The sequence below is a fragment of the Mesoplodon bidens genome (assembly GCF_964165515.1).
Source record: "Mesoplodon bidens genome assembly, chromosome: 7".
Taxonomy (NCBI): domain Eukaryota; kingdom Metazoa; phylum Chordata; class Mammalia; order Artiodactyla; family Ziphiidae; genus Mesoplodon; species Mesoplodon bidens.
Window position 1 is genome coordinate 7,693,650 of NC_138164.1, and position 16,634 is coordinate 7,710,283.

The window sequence follows — 16,634 nt, forward strand, 5'->3', positions numbered from 1 at the left end:
CAGTAAGTATCATGCCAAGTTGCCTGCTTTGAATATCTTCCTCTTTTTATCCATTAAGCAGTTTATTTTTAAAATGCCAGTTTTCTCCATGCAGGTACCATATGCAACATTATTTTGTTCTTGTGTATTTGCAGTCAGATTGAAGAGGTGTTGAGACAGAGGGGTGTTGCTTGAGGCCAGGCCCAAGCTGGACAGAGACAGGGCTCCCTGAGTAATTCATCAGAGTAATGTAACCGTGGCCCAGAGTTGGTCCTCCTTGTTTTAGCTCTAGAAACTGGATTGTTAGCATGCCAAAGGATAGTTGGTCTCTTGAGAACCAGCTCACTCTTACAAAATTCACAGGTGATTAATGTAAACTGAAATGGGCAGTTTAATGTAACTGTCATACAGACCAGATTGTTTCTATCTGCATCCTTTCCTTTAGGAACCAAATGGGAAGCCCGTTATAACCACAAGATTGCTTGGTCAGCAAGAAGTGTTAGGTACACGGTTTAAATGACTGATGAGCTCACCGCTGAGGTTTCTACCTGCCACAGAATTGAAACCGTCCCATTTGGGGACTAGGACATCCCCTCCCCTTGGCAGTGCTAACTGAAAACTGCCAGACATTAGCTCTCTGACCCCCTTTTTCTACAAGGTCATGTGCATGATCATGTGGATTATCAGTTTCCTGATAGCACTTGTCTCTTAACTGCGCATCCTGCCTTCCTGCTTTCTCTCCTCCCATTTTTATTAGTATTGATATTATTGGTTAAGTTTTATCCCTATTTACTGCTTGCAGTCTGTTCTTTGGAGTAGCATTCCTACAAAAGTAATAGCTACATTACTGATTATTGATAGGCTACAATAGTAATAGCTAATATAATAATCTGTAGATCGTTTGCTGACTACGTTTTCTGTAGCTTGGATGGGTAAAGAAAAACATTTAAGTAACACATCATTTTGAAAATTTACTGTAAATTTTAACCACAGTCAGACTTGAAGCACCAAGTAATAATTACGTATTCACTGTTTTAGCCAGGAATCCAAGATAGCATGGTCATAATGATCATGCTCATTAACTTTCAGTGTTTTAGAGCTAATTATCAAATTTATAAATTTTGGGGCTTCCCTGGTGGCGCAGTGGTTGAGAGTCCGCCTGCCGATGCAGGGGACACGGGTTCGTGCCCCGGTCCGGGAAGAGCCCACATGCCGCGGAGCGGCTGGGCCCGTGAGCCATGGCCGCTGAGCCTGCGTGTCCGGAGCCCGTGCTCTGCAACGGGAGAGGCCACAACAGTGAGAGGCCCGCGTACCGGAAAAAAAAAAAAAAAAAAAAAATATATATATATATATATATATATATATATATATAAATTTTCACTCTTCCTTCCTTCCGTGCTATATTTGGCAATTTCATTGCCCATTAGCTTTTAACAGAGGACAGGAGGGTAGTCATAATACTGTTAACTCTGGAAAGAAGTTTGATGAAGAGCCGTTAAGACAATGATGTTTGGGATTTATCCCTTGCAGTCGATTTGAGTCATTCTTGTCTCTGCTGCCGCGGGTTATTGAAATGAATGTTTCCATTTCCAGTCCCAGAGGCACCTGATCGGCCCACTATCTCCACTGCATCAGAGACGTCCGTCTATGTCACTTGGATTCCTCGGGCAAATGGGGGGTCTCCAATCACTGCCTTCAAGGTCGAATATAAACGGATGCGGACTAGCGATTGGCTGGTGGCAGCAGAAGACATTCCTCCTTCCAAACTTTCTGTGGAAGTGCGTAGTTTAGAGCCAGGTAGTGATATGAAAACATTTTCTTTTAAGCCATCAGTGCTGACTTTAGATGCAAATTCTTAATAATCTCATATTCTTCTAATTGTTAAAGTAATATGAGCTTATTGTATAAAAATTTGAAAATAAAATATAAAAAGAGAATAGTCACCTGAAACCCACCCATCCAGAGATAACCATTGTTTATATTTTGTTGTATTTCTTTCTAGTCTTTTTTCCTTTCTAATACAAACCAGGATCGTGCCATAAATATTATCTTGTGACCCCTTTCCCCTATATTATATCGTATGCATTTTCCAATATCATTAACAATTCTTCAGAAACTCAATTTTAATAACTGTGTATCTACCAAGTAAGTACACCATGATTTTCTTAACCATTCATCATTTCTGGGTTTTAGATTATTTCTAACTGCGAATAAATAGAAACAGTGTTGTGGTGACATCTGTGTGTGTGTGTGTGTGTGTGTGTGTGTGTGTGTGTGTGTCTGTTTTGCTGTGAATGAATATTTTAAGAGAAAAATTGCTTATTTGACTAAAATCGACCTGATGATGCATCTCAGCATGGTTAGACCCATTGCTTTATTTTATGAAGACGAGACAACACTAACACCTCTCTGTTCTGTAAGTTTTGTTTCGGCAGCAGGGGACTCCCCCAGCCCCCCAGTGTATGAAAGAAATTAATCTGTAAGAGGGAAAAGCAGGAATCACAAATCAACTTTCTTTACTTTTATTTGTTTGGGTTTCATGACCATTTTTGTTGATGGACTTTTAAATGTACTTTAGTAGCAAATACCTGTGTTTGTCTAAACAGGTAACATGAGGAGCCCAGGAACATGTAGGTACAGTTGGGAGAAGATGGCAGTTTTAAATATGGGCAAAGCTAAGGAACATTTTACAGACAGAAAAGACTGTCTTCAGATGCCCAGGGGTTATTTTTGAGCTTTTAGGAAACTTGCTTTAGGAGTCTAATTTATTCTTTAGATTCAGATTTTCAGAAACTCACAATCCTTAGAGTTTTTTTTTAAAGTTCTTAATATCTAATCCAAACAGATACCTTCTGTTGTAGCTTAAATCTGCTCCCCTTATCCTATTATTAGCGGGAGCAGAGTGACATCTGCTATCACCCACACAGTGCCTCTTCACAAACGTATTCACCGTATTAAACTTCGCTTCAGTTGTTTCTTTCAAAGGGAAAAGAACCTAGTTCTGAGCACAGATACACCAGCTAGTCCTGTATTTGATGGGTATGACTTTAGAACAGGATGCTGAAAGAGTAACGTGCTCTTTCCCATTTTCTCCCTGCCACCTTCCATGACGGACATCATCCATCTCTCCCAGTGACTCCCAATAAGGTCTTGTAATCTTGAACACGCACAGTGAACACATGCAATACCAGTGAATAGGAGTTGGCAACTGCATTGAAATCTATTCACCATCTAGGCTTTCGAGGATGTTGTCGTTATTGTAGAGAGATACTTAAGCACAATTGTCGTATTTTGAATATTGTCCTTTCGGATGTCTTATTATAGCTTTTAAAAAATTATGGTTTTCTTCCCCCGCCCCTCAAAAGGTTCAACATACAAATTTAGGGTCATTGCTATCAACCATTATGGTGAGAGTTTTCGGAGTTCGGCCTCTCGTCCTTATCAGGTGGCTGGGTTCCCCAATCGTTTTTCTAACCGTCCGATAACTGGACCTCACATCGCATACACAGAAGCTGTCAGTGATACTCAGATCATGCTCAAGTGGACGGTAAGTAAAACATCTTCTCTAATGAGAGAGTTTCTGATTTGGCCATGTTAATTTAATATCTTGTGACACAATACTATGAACAGCAAATTTTTGAACTTTCAAGTAAGGGGAAATTGAAGGGCACAGATATTTGTGTAAGATCACATGTTATAAGAGGGACAGGTTTAAAAATAAAATGATTGTCTCCTCAGCTCTCATCCAAGTGTTAACTTAATCGCCATTTCATGTTTTATTCCTTTTGAACCCAATGTACTTTTATGTCTTTGAACCTGGTGAGATATATTGCTTTATTTTTGTTTAGCCCTGCAATAAGCTAAAATGCTCTTAATACCTTTGAATACCTTTAAATTAAATTTAAAATGGCCATCAAGGATGTTTGCAAAATGAAGCTAAAAAAATATTGCCACACAGATAAATAAATCTTAATGGATGTGAAAGTTACATTTATTTTTGTCTTTGCTTCTCTTTTCTAGTACATTCCATCAAGTAACAATAACACTCCCATTCAAGGATTTTATATCTATTACCGACCAACAGATAGTGACAATGACAGTGATTACAAGAGGGATATTGTAGAAGGTAAGTTACAAGGCAAGTGGGATTCCTAATAAAGGAGCTTTGGAGGGAGAGGGTTTATAAATATTATGAAAAACATTATCCCAGGTTAAGATAGAGTAAAAAAATGAAATGGTATATGTACTATTGCTTTGAATTTTTCCCAAAGAAAGATAATTTTACCAATTTAGTGCAGTGGACCCTTGAAGAATGGGGAGGTTAATCCTCGTATAACTTACAGTCGGCCCTCCATATCCAGGGTTCCTCCACATCTGCAGGTTCAACCCACCAGAGGCTGTGTATTAGTGTAGCATTTACTACTGAGTATCTGTGTAAAAGTGCACCCACGTTGTTCAAGGGTCAACTGTATATATACCATCTTACATTTGCTTAAAGAAACAGTCAGTTACAAAAGAGTGGGGGAGATATGATTTGTCAGTAGTTCATCTGAAAAAATTTTTCTGTTTTGTTTAAATGAATAGTGGCCTGAATATAAAAATCAACTACAACTTCTAGCTATATTTAAAAAAAGAATGTCTCAGGCAACAGTTCCACTGAAGTCTGTCCTAGAAAGATCACATCTTGAGCGTGTTACCCATTTTTAGAGATGCTGGGAAGCTGAATATATGTAGAGAAGAAAACAGCCGAGAGCGCAAAGGGTGTTGAAACTGCCTTTTGACTACATTTAAAATATAATCCAGGAACTTCCCTGGAGGTCCAGTGGTTAGGACTCCGCACTTGCACTGCCAAGGACCCAGGTTCAACCCCTGGATGGGGAATCCACAAGCTGCGCTGCACAACCAAAAATAAAATTAATTAATTAATTAATTTTAAAAAAGAAAGAAAGAAAAAGAAAATGTAATCCGGAACTTTGCCTGTGGTCTGAGGGCCGCACGTGGTCTGGCTGGCGTCTGCCTCACCTCCACTATGTGTCATGTGTCACGCACTCTCCCTTTCTCACCGTGTCTTCCGTCATGCATGGGCCTTCTTTCTGTCTCCTCGTGTGCACCAAGATCTTTCTTGCCTCGGGACCTTGGCACACGGCAGTTCCAGCTACCTCCCCCAAGGCTTCATCTAGGACCTCCACTTCTGTCTGTTGTGTGCTTGAATGTTCCTTGCTCAGAGAACCCCCTCCCATTGAAAGGAGATGCCCTTGTGATTTCTAACCATGCGCTTTATGTTTACTTCATGCAGTTCATCCTAGTTTAGTTGTGTGTATGTGTGTGTGTACGGAATTATTTGCTGAAAGTTGGTCTCCCCCACTAAATGTTAACCTCCTTGTGGGCAAGGGGCCTTCTTTCCCACAGCTGTGTCCCAAGTCCTACAGTGATGAGATGTTTGGTGTTTATTGAATGAAGGAATGAATGAATGCTTGGAGTCCAAAAAGAACAGTGGAGTGTCTGGGAGTGATCAGGTTGGAAAAAAGACAATGAACCAGCAACAGCACGGCTGTCTCCAAGTATTTAAGGACTAGGATGTTTAAGAGGAACTCAAGCTGTTGGGGTGGGAGAGTGAGGCTACAAGGAAATTTTGCGAAGAAGAACCCTCCAATAATGCATTTTTAACATAGTTCTCTCACAAAATAATAAGCTCCCTAATTCGGGAGGTGTTCAGTAGAAGCTGGGTGCCTGTTTCTCAGTGATACTTTGGAAGGGATTCTTAGTTTGGGAGGAAAGCTTCTTCCAAGGTCTTTTTTTCACTCCAAGATCCTTCTTTTTTGAAATATTCATCTCCTAATGGATTGTGTCAGGAAATCGTCCCAGGCCAAGGTTTCTTTCCTCTGAATTCTCGACGTCAAATACTGCCACATAGTTTTTTGTTACAAGTAGTCTTATAATAAATTACTTTTAATATGCGCCATCATGTTTCTTGAAATATTGCAGCATTCCTTTTACTGTTTATCCGATGGAATTACTTTGGTAATATGATGAAAAATTTATTGTCTAAGTTTTAATACCCAGCATATTTTTTGAATGAAAGAGTGATTGTTTCTCTTTTCTTAATCTGGAAAAGTAGGAAAGAAACGAGTCCCCCAAACCTGCTTAGACGTTAAGAATTGGGGAAATGTGGAAAGATCCATTGTTAGTGGCAAAAGGATTCTGTGAAGTTGAGATAGTAGCTGCCTTGAGGGAGCAGTGGCAGGCAGAAGCATGATGGGGATGGGGGAGCCAGGACCCCTCTCTCTCTTCAGCTGCGTGCTGGTCCCATGGCTGTGTTCTGCTCGTGAACATTCAGCTGTACAATAATGGGTACTTTTCCATATGCATATTTTACTTCATAAAAAAACTGTTTAAAAAATGAAATGAAAAGAATTGTGACTGATCTACACTTTAGTCCTGGCTCAGTCTTCATTTCAGTTTATCTGGGTTAGGCGAGTGGGGCGATCAGATTTTTATTTTTAAAATCTTTTGAGAGAGGCTACACTTTTGTTAGAAAATCCTTCTAAACAAGGCAAATGGCAGTAAAATGAACATCCCTCTCTGTCTCCATCGGTATCACTCTCTTCCCCACCCTTCTGGGTTTTACTCTAGAAATAATCCGCTGATAAAGAGTTTCTAAACTATATTCTCTAGTTAAATCTTTGAACTTCTGCAGACTTGAGTGATGTCACTGTTGAGTGTGGAACTGGGAAATTGCTCTAAAGAAGACTTTGTTTTCACTACAAGCGTCTGTACATGTGAGCTTTGCCTTATGGTTCACAGAGAACTTGTTTATGAACGTAATAGATGGAGCAGTTAGATGTTTAAGTGGGCTTCACTGTGCTGTGTAATTTGCTCCTTCCTTATTTTCAAGTTTATGCACTTGAAATTCTTTTTTGTGGCAGTTGGAAACTATTGGCTTGTTTTCCCAAACCGAGGAGAAGTATTTATCCTTTCTACCTAAAGTTTTCTTTAAAGTTTTAGATTACGTACATATATTGACTCAAAATTCTTTAAGCTTTGAAACACAATTACATTGTTAAAGAATACAGTAAGAGAAGAGCAATTATATTCAGTTATCCTATCTTCTGAATTAGGTTCCACATTTAGATAAACTGAATGTTTCCAACATACCATGTTTTCGTAATGAATGTTTTAATCTTGTAAATTAAGTTGAGTTCCAGGTAAATCAAAGTAGCAGTCATCCTGATCTTTAAGCCCGCGCTTTGGTTTTTTACCCTTTCTAAAATATTCTTGGAGAAAAGAACTGCTTGCTAAGCAAAGGATACGCTGGTTGGTTGATTTTAAACCTAATAATGCACTTAGGTGTCTTATTCATCAGTGAGCCGTAAAACTTTCTCTTTGCCGATACTTCCTGTAATTGGAATAATTACCATAACAACGGGATGTTAATCTAACAAAATATGTATTACTTTATTCTCTCTTATTAGAAACATATCAGAAGTTTAGTGTAATTCCATTTTTTTTTTTACTAGTGCTACGAAAGGAAAACTTCAAATCTAGTGTAATAATTATTCAAGCGAATGGTGATAGGTGAGTGGAAGGCTGGGAAAGACCTAAAGATACAGAAAAAAGTTGAAGTCTTTTAGAAACGTTTTTGGAATTTAAAAATAGATCTGTTCCTGTCTCAAGTAGATTTTGAGTCAAGTTTCTTTTAGGGTCCTCTTTACACTTATAAATGGGGCATAGAATTCCTCACTTCTTGAGCTCTTCATAGTCCCTTGATCCTAAAACAAGCAGGTTCTCTTCCTTATAAAATATGGGGCTTGTAAAATATGAACGAGGGGCTTTGTGTTGGTGCCCTGGAAAGGGGTCAGAGTGCTTCCGGGTCAAGGTGTTTTTGTCTGTGTTGAGTTAGAAAGGATCCCAGAGCTATTGGTCCTGTCAGCCAAGTAGATATGACTTGTATGTGTGGATTGGTTTTGTTTTGTTTTTCTTCCCCTGTAATCGACTCTTAAATCAGTTGGTGGTATAGTTGAGTTTCTAAGAAACAGTGGAAACAGGTTGAAGAGGTATTTTCGAAGAAGGATTAAAAGTGATTGAAGAGTTCATTGAGTCTGGCAGAAGTGTCCCTGTTTATTAAAGTTTGTCACAGGTCCACAGAAGTAAAAACGGAGAGTCATTTATACTGGAGTGTTCAGTTTAGAAGTGTTTCTAAATGAAATGCTGGCTGCGCACCATGGATAACAGAATTATTCTGTTAGAGATGCTCGTGTGGTTTGGAGACCCTGGTGCAAAAGGAAAGAAATGGTGGGAGCGATAGCCAAGAGTTTCCCATAGTAGACTTTGCTTTCTGACTGTTCTCGAATTCAGGCATTCATTTATATGTTGGATCATGTTGTGTCTATTACAGTGGAATTGAGAGTTTCGCTGAGACCTGTCTTGTAAGTGGTCACTTGTCCTGGGTAAGGCACCGTTTTCTGACCTCATACGTGGCGTTGCTTTCTGGTTAGGTGGAGAGAGTGACTGACTTGCTGGGCTGAAGTAGGGGATCAAAGGACTTGAGGTGGTTTTTTGTTTTGTTTTGTTTTGTTTTACTTCTGCATAAAATTAACATGTATTTTATGAAGGACTTACTACTAATTACTTGTAATGAAACAAAGTCTGCCCACACACAGGTAGAGCTTTAATTCAGTTTCTCTCTTCTCTTTACCATTTTTTCATGCCATGTAATAGAAATGCTATTTATCTGTTGTGCATTGCTAAAATATTTATATGAAGTACACTTTTATTGCACAAACTGACTATATGGTGATGGCTGCTGCTCCAACCTCATTTCAAAATTTCTAAGTGATTTTATTGACAGTGTTGTTTAGGTTGTGGGTTGTAAAGCTTATCTTTTATTTTTCCTTTCTAGGTTCAAAGCAGTGGCACATGATAGGCCACCTGCAGCCAGAAACCTCCTATGATATTAAAATGCAGTGCTTCAATGAAGGAGGAGAGAGCGAGTTTAGTAACGTGATGATCTGTGAGACGAAAGGTAGGGGAGGGGTCAGAATTAGTGCTTTCTCCCTGGACAGAACTAGAATTCTGAACTCTGGATTATTCCTCCTGACTATCGATATATTTACTAAAGAAACTTTGGACCGTTTTTTAGGTGTATCCATTTAGACTGTCCCAACAGTCTAGCCTCCTGTGGGCTAGAGAACTTGCCTTAAGAATAGTTTACATAAGCGTTCATTGTATTCATTAACTTCTGTGTGACTCTGAGTAAGTCATTTCTGTTTTTTTTCCTCCATGAAGGAACAGAAATATTTGCTGACTAATTATCTGAGACTGCTGTGAGAACTAGAATCCTTAAAAAAAAGTATAAGGATTTTTAAGGAAAAGCACTACGTACGTTTAAAGTGGTTTCTTGAATGACAGATATGCATAACACTACCTACTCGTTCAATGAAGTGTAGTAAAGTTCAGAATTAGTCGATAATTCTAAAGTGAAATTCTCAGCTCTGTCTGCATACATAGATTAGCTGTAAAATATTACCATCGTTGAAAGCAGAAGATACCACACTTGAATAACAGAAATAGCCAAAGTAGAAACAGGCTCAGAAAGATTGAATTACAAAGCTAAGACTCGGTTTCCTTGTTTAATTCTGAATCATGTGTCTTCCTGCTGCAAAACCCACATATTAAATTCACATTTAAACATATATACACACAGACCTATAGACTTACCTTGAATTTCACCTGTTTAGCATATATTTGCGTACCTTTTTGTACTGAACACTGTGATATGTTCATGAGCATTTCTTACTTGCCTCCAGAGTGCTGTGAAACTTGGAGCAAAATTACATAAAAAGGAAATTTCTCATCTCTGTTCCCAAGATATTTAAGAGTCTAGCCAGGCAGAACATAAAACATAGACAATAATGTGCTAACTGTGCTGTTTTTAAGTATTATCGATTGACTTTGCTGGGGAATCAAAGGTTCTGCCTACAGACTTTCAGATCAGTGAAAAACAAACAACTTTAAAATGTTAACTGTTCATACTGAATGGGTTTCTAAAATGTGTTACACAGTCCCAGCCTGTTTAAGTAGAACATTTGATGCATGATTTTTCCTTTTAAAGAAATGACTCAGAGTTCTTGCTGTGAACAGCAATTGTCTTATCTTTAGTCATTCAGTAAATATTGGAGGCCAGACTCTTTCCCCCACCCTTGAAGATCATAGACTGTCACGACTTTTCTTTAGTCCTCTGCTTTCTCTTTATGTTTTTCACCTCACATTGCTCATGTCATGCTCCTGCTGTCTCTTCTTATTCATGTTAATGGGACCATGTCACTCACCATCCACTGCAAAAGTTTCTGACTTCAGTGAGAGGTTGGCAACTGGTCCTCAAGCTTGGTGGAATTTTGAGTACATTAAGAGTGAATAAACCTGACGGACTTCCCTATGAGTAATCATGGTATTTCATGTGCGATCTGTAACATCCATTTTTGTCTCAGAAACTTGTTTGTTGTCTTTGGAATTGTCAGGGACCTTAGAATTGTATAATCCAACATACCACCCGAAGTAGAAACTTCCTATAGAGACTCTCTGCCAGGTATTCTTCCAGCTTTCAGTGATGGAGAGCTCTTTCCTTGGAAAGGCAGCCTCTCGTTGACCGATTTCCAGCCCTGTTCTGCGTAGTTGAAGTTGCTAGAAAATAGAACCCCAACAGAATGTTTGTTGAAGTAGATTTTTTTAAAGACCACTGTGCTCCTGTAAGTTATTAGGAGCCATAACAGGAAGTATACTATAATAACTAATAATAATGACAAAATGGATTGAACACTGCCGCGTGCCAGGCTCCATGCTGAGAGCTTTACTCTTCATGACAGCCTTATGATGGGGCTGTTATTATCTCCATTTTCCACATGCAGAAATTGGTTCATGGAGGTCAAAGTCTTACAGCTAAGGATAAATGATGGAACAGGTTAAACACCTGGGCAGTCTGGTTCTAAAGATCAGGCCATCAACCACTATGCTCTACTGCTTTCCTATGACATTTAAAGCATCAAGAGCACGTTGTTTGGGGACAGAGAAAATGGGGTTTGTGTCCCACCTGTTATTAGCTTTTGTGGTTGCCATTATCCAGAGTACCAGTGAATTAGGTAAAAGCACTGCGTTTATGTGGACTCCAAAATTTTTTGGCTTTGGAAGTTTAATATTATGTGTAACGTTTTTGGAATTGTATATAATTGTTCTAGTAGTCCAGGGTCATGTCTTCTAATATGATTCACATGCAAGAGGCATAAAATATCTAATTGTGAGTCTTATTCAGCTCAAAGTGTATCAGATCGAAAGGAGTTTTTGTCCCATCTGTAAGTTGAAATTGTTCTGTGTCAACTCTTTGGGAGTCTTCTGCAAGTACAATTGAGCAGATAGTCGAACAGCAGTTTGGGTTAGACCAAGTGCATCTGTGTCTCTGATCTTATAATTTCTTTAGAATTTGTGACCTAAAACCTTGACATTAGATTTTTAAACTTTTGAGCCCTCTTTGTGACTCATTGGTGGTCAGATCATCTCAGTACCAAGCATAAACAGACTGGCTTGGATTCCTAACCAGACCTCCTTCGGAGAGCAAACCATTTCATAGAGTCTGTCTTCACTCTGACATCATGTTTTCCTGTATATTTCAACTAGTGAAGCGGGTTCCTGGAGCTTCTGAGTATCCTGTCAAAGACCTGAGCACCCCTCCAAATTCTTCGGGGGGTGGAGGAAATGCTGGGCCCGCAACCAGTCCCGCCAGAAGCAGTGACATGCTGTATCTGATTGTTGGCTGCGTTCTGGGTGTAATGGTGCTCATCCTCATGGCTTTCATTGCCATGTGCCTGTGGAAGAACCGTCAGCAGAATCCCATACAGAGTAAGTCATCCATCAGTGTCTCCTTCTCTTTTTCTAAAGATAAGTAGAAAAAGACTGTCAGAATAAATATTGATTTCTAACACGTTCACGTATGAGTGTCGTGGTATAAAACACATTCGATACTCTTCATTCAGCGGAGGTGACTTTAAAACAGTTTTAGCTGTAAGCCAAAGTAAGTGGAGCATCAAATTAAATTGCCCAGGAGAAATAAACAACAAAGCCCAAACTAAGCAGGTCTCTATGTAAATAGCTGACTTAGTGCTGGGAAACTCTGGCTCTGTCGGACCACCAAAGAGGATGAGGACTTGAAGCATGAGCTTTGGAATTGCTGCAGGAGCCCCTTCATACGGGTCCAAATCTTGTCAGCGAGGAATGGAAAAGGCATGATGGGAAGGAGGGTAGTGAAGACTTTTCTAAGTTACTGTCCCGGGATGACACAGATGAAGATACTACAGTCCTGATTCGTTACTTAATGTACCAAAACCTCTTCAGAGTGGCATCCCCACCCCCAAATGTGTCCAGTAGTAGGAGTGTCCGAGCTGTCAGTGATGGTGCGGTAGTAAAACAAGTAACCTTAGAACCCTCTTCCCTTTTCTTTCCCCATTTTTCTTCCCCTCACGTTCCTACCATTTCTCTTCCCTCAGCTATCATAAAAGAGGACAATCAGATCAATCAGAGTCTTTAGTCTCTGCTGGGAGGAAGTATTTTGGTTTCCTCTTTGGCCCCAGGAGAAAGGGATGAGACAAGAGCAGAGGAAGACCCCAGCCGTGACAGGCACTCGAGCAGCTCCTGCCCGTGGTCCCTTTTAGTGAACAGCTGGCGGGGGGACGGGGGGCGGGGGGGTAGAAAGTGATGTATTTTTATTGCCTTGGCGCCTTCCAGGAGATAGGCAGGGAGAGAAGTGGTGGTGGTACCAGGCTGACAGAGCTGGCCATCCCTTGATTGGGTCTTTTTCTAAATTTTTTTTTTTTTTTTTTTTGCGGTGCGCGGGCCTCTCACTGTTGTGGCCTCTCCCGTTGCGGAGCACAGGCTCCAGACGCGCAGGCTCAGCGGCCATGGCTCACGGGCCCAGCCGCTCTGCGGCATGTGGGACCTTCCCAGACCGGGGCACGAACCCGTGTCCCCTGCATCGGCAGGCGGACTCTCAACCACTGTGCCACCAGGGAGGCCCTCTAAATGGTTTTAATGTCATTGACTTTGTGTGAGAGTACTCTGAACCATTAAAAGAAGAGGATTGATCTAGTTGTCTGAGCAAGATTAATCTGGCTAAAGTAATTTTCCTTTGTGACTTGATAACATGTTGAAAGATGGGAATTTATGATGGTAACGTTCATTCAAAAGATACTCGTTGACTCTCTCCTGTGTGCTCCGCACCGTGGTGGACAGTGCAGGTATAATGCCCTCTCCATATAATTGAGTGGAGGAGAGAAGCAGGTATACTGATAACAACACACCTGTGCTAATAACACACCTGTCATAGGAAGAGGAACACCTAGTGCAGTCTTGGCGCCTCCAATACCTGTGAAGAATCGATCGAAACTCTGACAACAAATCCTGTGCAGTTTAGATAATATACTTTCTAAAGGACATTTCACTTTTTCTAAATATATCTGGTAGGTGTGCCTCTGGGAATCAGATATTTGAGGCAGTTGTTGAAATGCTTTTAGTATAAGGAAAGGGAATAATTAGCCTTGTGCCTTTGGTGCCTCAAAACTTCCAACTTGGCTGTAATAACCAAAGAACTATATGAATAGTGAATGTTTCCCCAACCCCATCCTTTTACTTAGAAGTGGTGTTTATTGCTTTTTGAAATATCCTACCTAGAGTTATCCTGTTGTTGTACAATTTCTTTCAGCACTTGGAAGCACAGGGGAATTTAAACACCTTTTCATAGTGTTGCCGGTACTTTGATAGTTTCAGCTTGCATAGTTTATTAATTCTCTTTTGAGTAATTTCTCTCTGGTTAATTTCTCCTCCCATTAAAAGAGTCATAACTATCTTACAGTTCCTGGCTGACTCCACACTGTAAAGGAAATAACAGCAATAATTTTATTAAAGCATATCTCACAGGGAGGCTTTAAGCAAACACTTTTTTAGAGTATTTTATTTTAGTATACTTATAGTTTATTAAGGGTTTAATTAATAAAACTTCCTAAGCGAGAAGAATTGTCCTTTTCAGTATCTTACCTTTTCTTTTTGTTGTTCTCTCTCAACAGAATATGACCCACCAGGCTATCTCTACCAAGGGTCAGATGTTACCGGGCAGATGGTGGAATACACCACTCTGCCTGGCACGAACCGAATAAACAGAAATGTTCATGGAAGCTTCAGCAATGGCTGCTCCCACCTCCACCATAAGCTCCCCAGTGGAGTCAGCGGGAGCTTAAATGGAGGACTCTACTCTGGGCGCACGAGCTCTCTAACCAGGACACGTGTGGATTTTGAACATCCTCGTCATCTCGTGAATGTAAGAGACCCAATTATAAATAAAAGCGCCCCTGTGCCCCATGGTGCCAGGATACAAGAACAGGGCCAGCACGCGTGGTTTTTCCCAATATAGAAACCTCACAGGTTCACTGGAGTGGACGTAGCATGTATCACCGGCAGCCCCTTGATCCAGAGTCATGCTTGGAAGCTTTCTATTATCAGGCAGTAGTTATATTAATCAATCGGATTTACATTTTTAAATTATTTGGCACCGGAAGTACAGGACCAGTAACAAACAGACTGGAGGTTATTCTTGCGATGAAGCGGAAATACCATTGAGCGTGGACCAAACCAAATACTTTAAATTTGATTTATTTAGAGCAAACTCTGAAAGCTCATATGCTTAGACGAGTCAGGCAGATCTTGAAACTGAGTGAAGCAAGTTGGGGATGGGACGGAAGCAATGGAGGCGTGGGAGAGTTGTGCACTGTCTTAAAGCAGCAGCCCCAGTTCAGCGCCCATTGTTTGTATGCAGAGCTGAGGGCCCCGTGTGGCCTGGTCTTCTGATTTTTCACAACATCCGTAAATCTAGGTGAAGTCACCAGATTTTTTTACACGCTGGCAACTAATTCCAGTTTTAGAAAGCGTTGCGTGGGCCATGCACAGCATGTCTGCAGGCCACCAGATTGTCACTTCTGACCTCCTGTGAGGTTTTTTTGATTTGTTTTGCCCCATGTGTGTTTCTGTGGTTGCCTGTTCTGTGTGTTTCTGTGGTTTATGTTTTACAATACTAGTATTCTCTAGCCACAAGGAGTGATAAACCTTTAAAACTACTTTATTTCAGGGATAGCCAGCTGATATAGTTTAATTCTTGAAATGAGAGTAGAATGACTGGCGTATTTTAGATTTGTGCTGGTGAAAGAGATTCTCTGCACTAGGCAGTTTGATTTATTACATTGTTTGGATATGCATCCACATTATTTTTCAGTCAGATACATAATATGTTTAGTTGGTCAATTAAGCACTCACTTACATTTTTGTCATTGTTCTGATTACAGATATATTTGCCCATAACCCACAATGTGCTAAAGTTTGGAGAAGTTTAGAGATTTTTCTTTTTATCTTCAACAGTAGTAAAGGTTTATTAAAATATTACCTTTGGAGAACAAAACTATAAGATATATTTGTATCTTAAAGCTAGAAATCTAATGGCTTTCCTGTGACCTAGCTTTAGTATGTCATAGAAAAAATATTTAATTTGCTTTAGTGCATCTCATTACCAGACGAGAATAATGATTTCATTATTTTGTGTGGAAAGACGTGGCTTATATTCAGACTTTCTAAACTTTTTTTGTCACCATTCCTAGTCCAGACTACTAACATTGTCCAAGAAACTGAAGGAGAGAGCATGACGGTTTGAACAGCACATGCTGTTTCCATAAGAAGAAAAAATAACTCTGATGCTTGCTTTAGTATTTGAACACAGCACTTTGTGTTTTTTGAACAATGAGTTGCTATTTAAATAAGAGTTGCCCCATTAAGTGTACAATTTTAGAGGTTATCCTCTGTGATCTTAACTCATTCATTTTCTTATGATTCTCTTCTGGGAAGGTGGAAATAGGGATATATATATATTTTTTTTAAATTATTTATTATTATTATTTTTTTTTGCGGCACGCGGGCCTCTCACTGTTGTGGCCTCTCCCGTTGCGGAGCACAGGCTCCGGACGCACAGGCTCAGCAGCCATGGCTCACGGGCCCAGCCGCTCCGCGGCACGTGGGATCTTCCCAGACCGGGGCACGAACCCGCGTCCCCTGCATCAGCAGGCGGACTCTCAACCACTGTGCCACCAGGGAAGCCCGGGACATATTTTTGAACGCTGTTGATTATAAAAATGATTGAATTAACTGTAATCCGTTTAGTGATTCAAATAAGTGCATCATCCTGTAGGTTGTTAACTTCATTTTTTTTAGAAGCTTTGGAGTTTATCGTCATGGACTGAATGTAGCATAGGAATATTCTTTCTCTCAAAGTTTTCTTAAAAATTCCTATTGCTAGTTGGCTCAGGAATGTTGAGAGAAATTTTCAGTACTTTTGGTTTGCTTTGATTCTGGCTGTTGTTATGAGATGAATGGAAGTGGAAAGTGTTCTGGGAAAACCGATTGCCTGAACTCTTCCTAACCTTGAAGGCCTCTTCTGAGTTTGGGTACAATGTAACAGCCTCCCTCACCCTTATCAAATTCAGTTCTGCTGTTTTGCTTTGGAAAGCAGAATTTTGACTCTGACCATAAGGCTGGTTCAAGCCCTAACTTCAGTTTTGAAGAGCTCTTGCCACTGT

The 16,634-nt window shown here is 40.2% G+C and overlaps 1 protein-coding gene across 2 annotated transcripts in view; it reads left to right on the top strand.

Annotated features, from left to right (window-relative positions):
* CDON (cell adhesion associated, oncogene regulated) overlaps positions 1 to 16,634 on the top strand; it is a 105,108-nt gene that overhangs the window by 63,223 nt on the left and 25,251 nt on the right. Inside the window, exons 12-17 of one of the 2 annotated variants that reach the window (XM_081239372.1) lie at positions 1,573 to 1,776; positions 3,345 to 3,526; positions 4,000 to 4,105; positions 8,879 to 9,001; positions 11,647 to 11,868; positions 14,085 to 14,335. In XM_081239372.1, coding sequence (XP_081095498.1) covers positions 1,573 to 1,776; positions 3,345 to 3,526; positions 4,000 to 4,105; positions 8,879 to 9,001; positions 11,647 to 11,868; positions 14,085 to 14,335 — 1,088 coding nt within the window. The remainder of the gene's footprint in view (positions 1 to 1,572; positions 1,777 to 3,344; positions 3,527 to 3,999; positions 4,106 to 8,878; positions 9,002 to 11,646; positions 11,869 to 14,084; positions 14,336 to 16,634) is intronic. The other variant, XM_081239373.1, reaches the window with a different exon arrangement.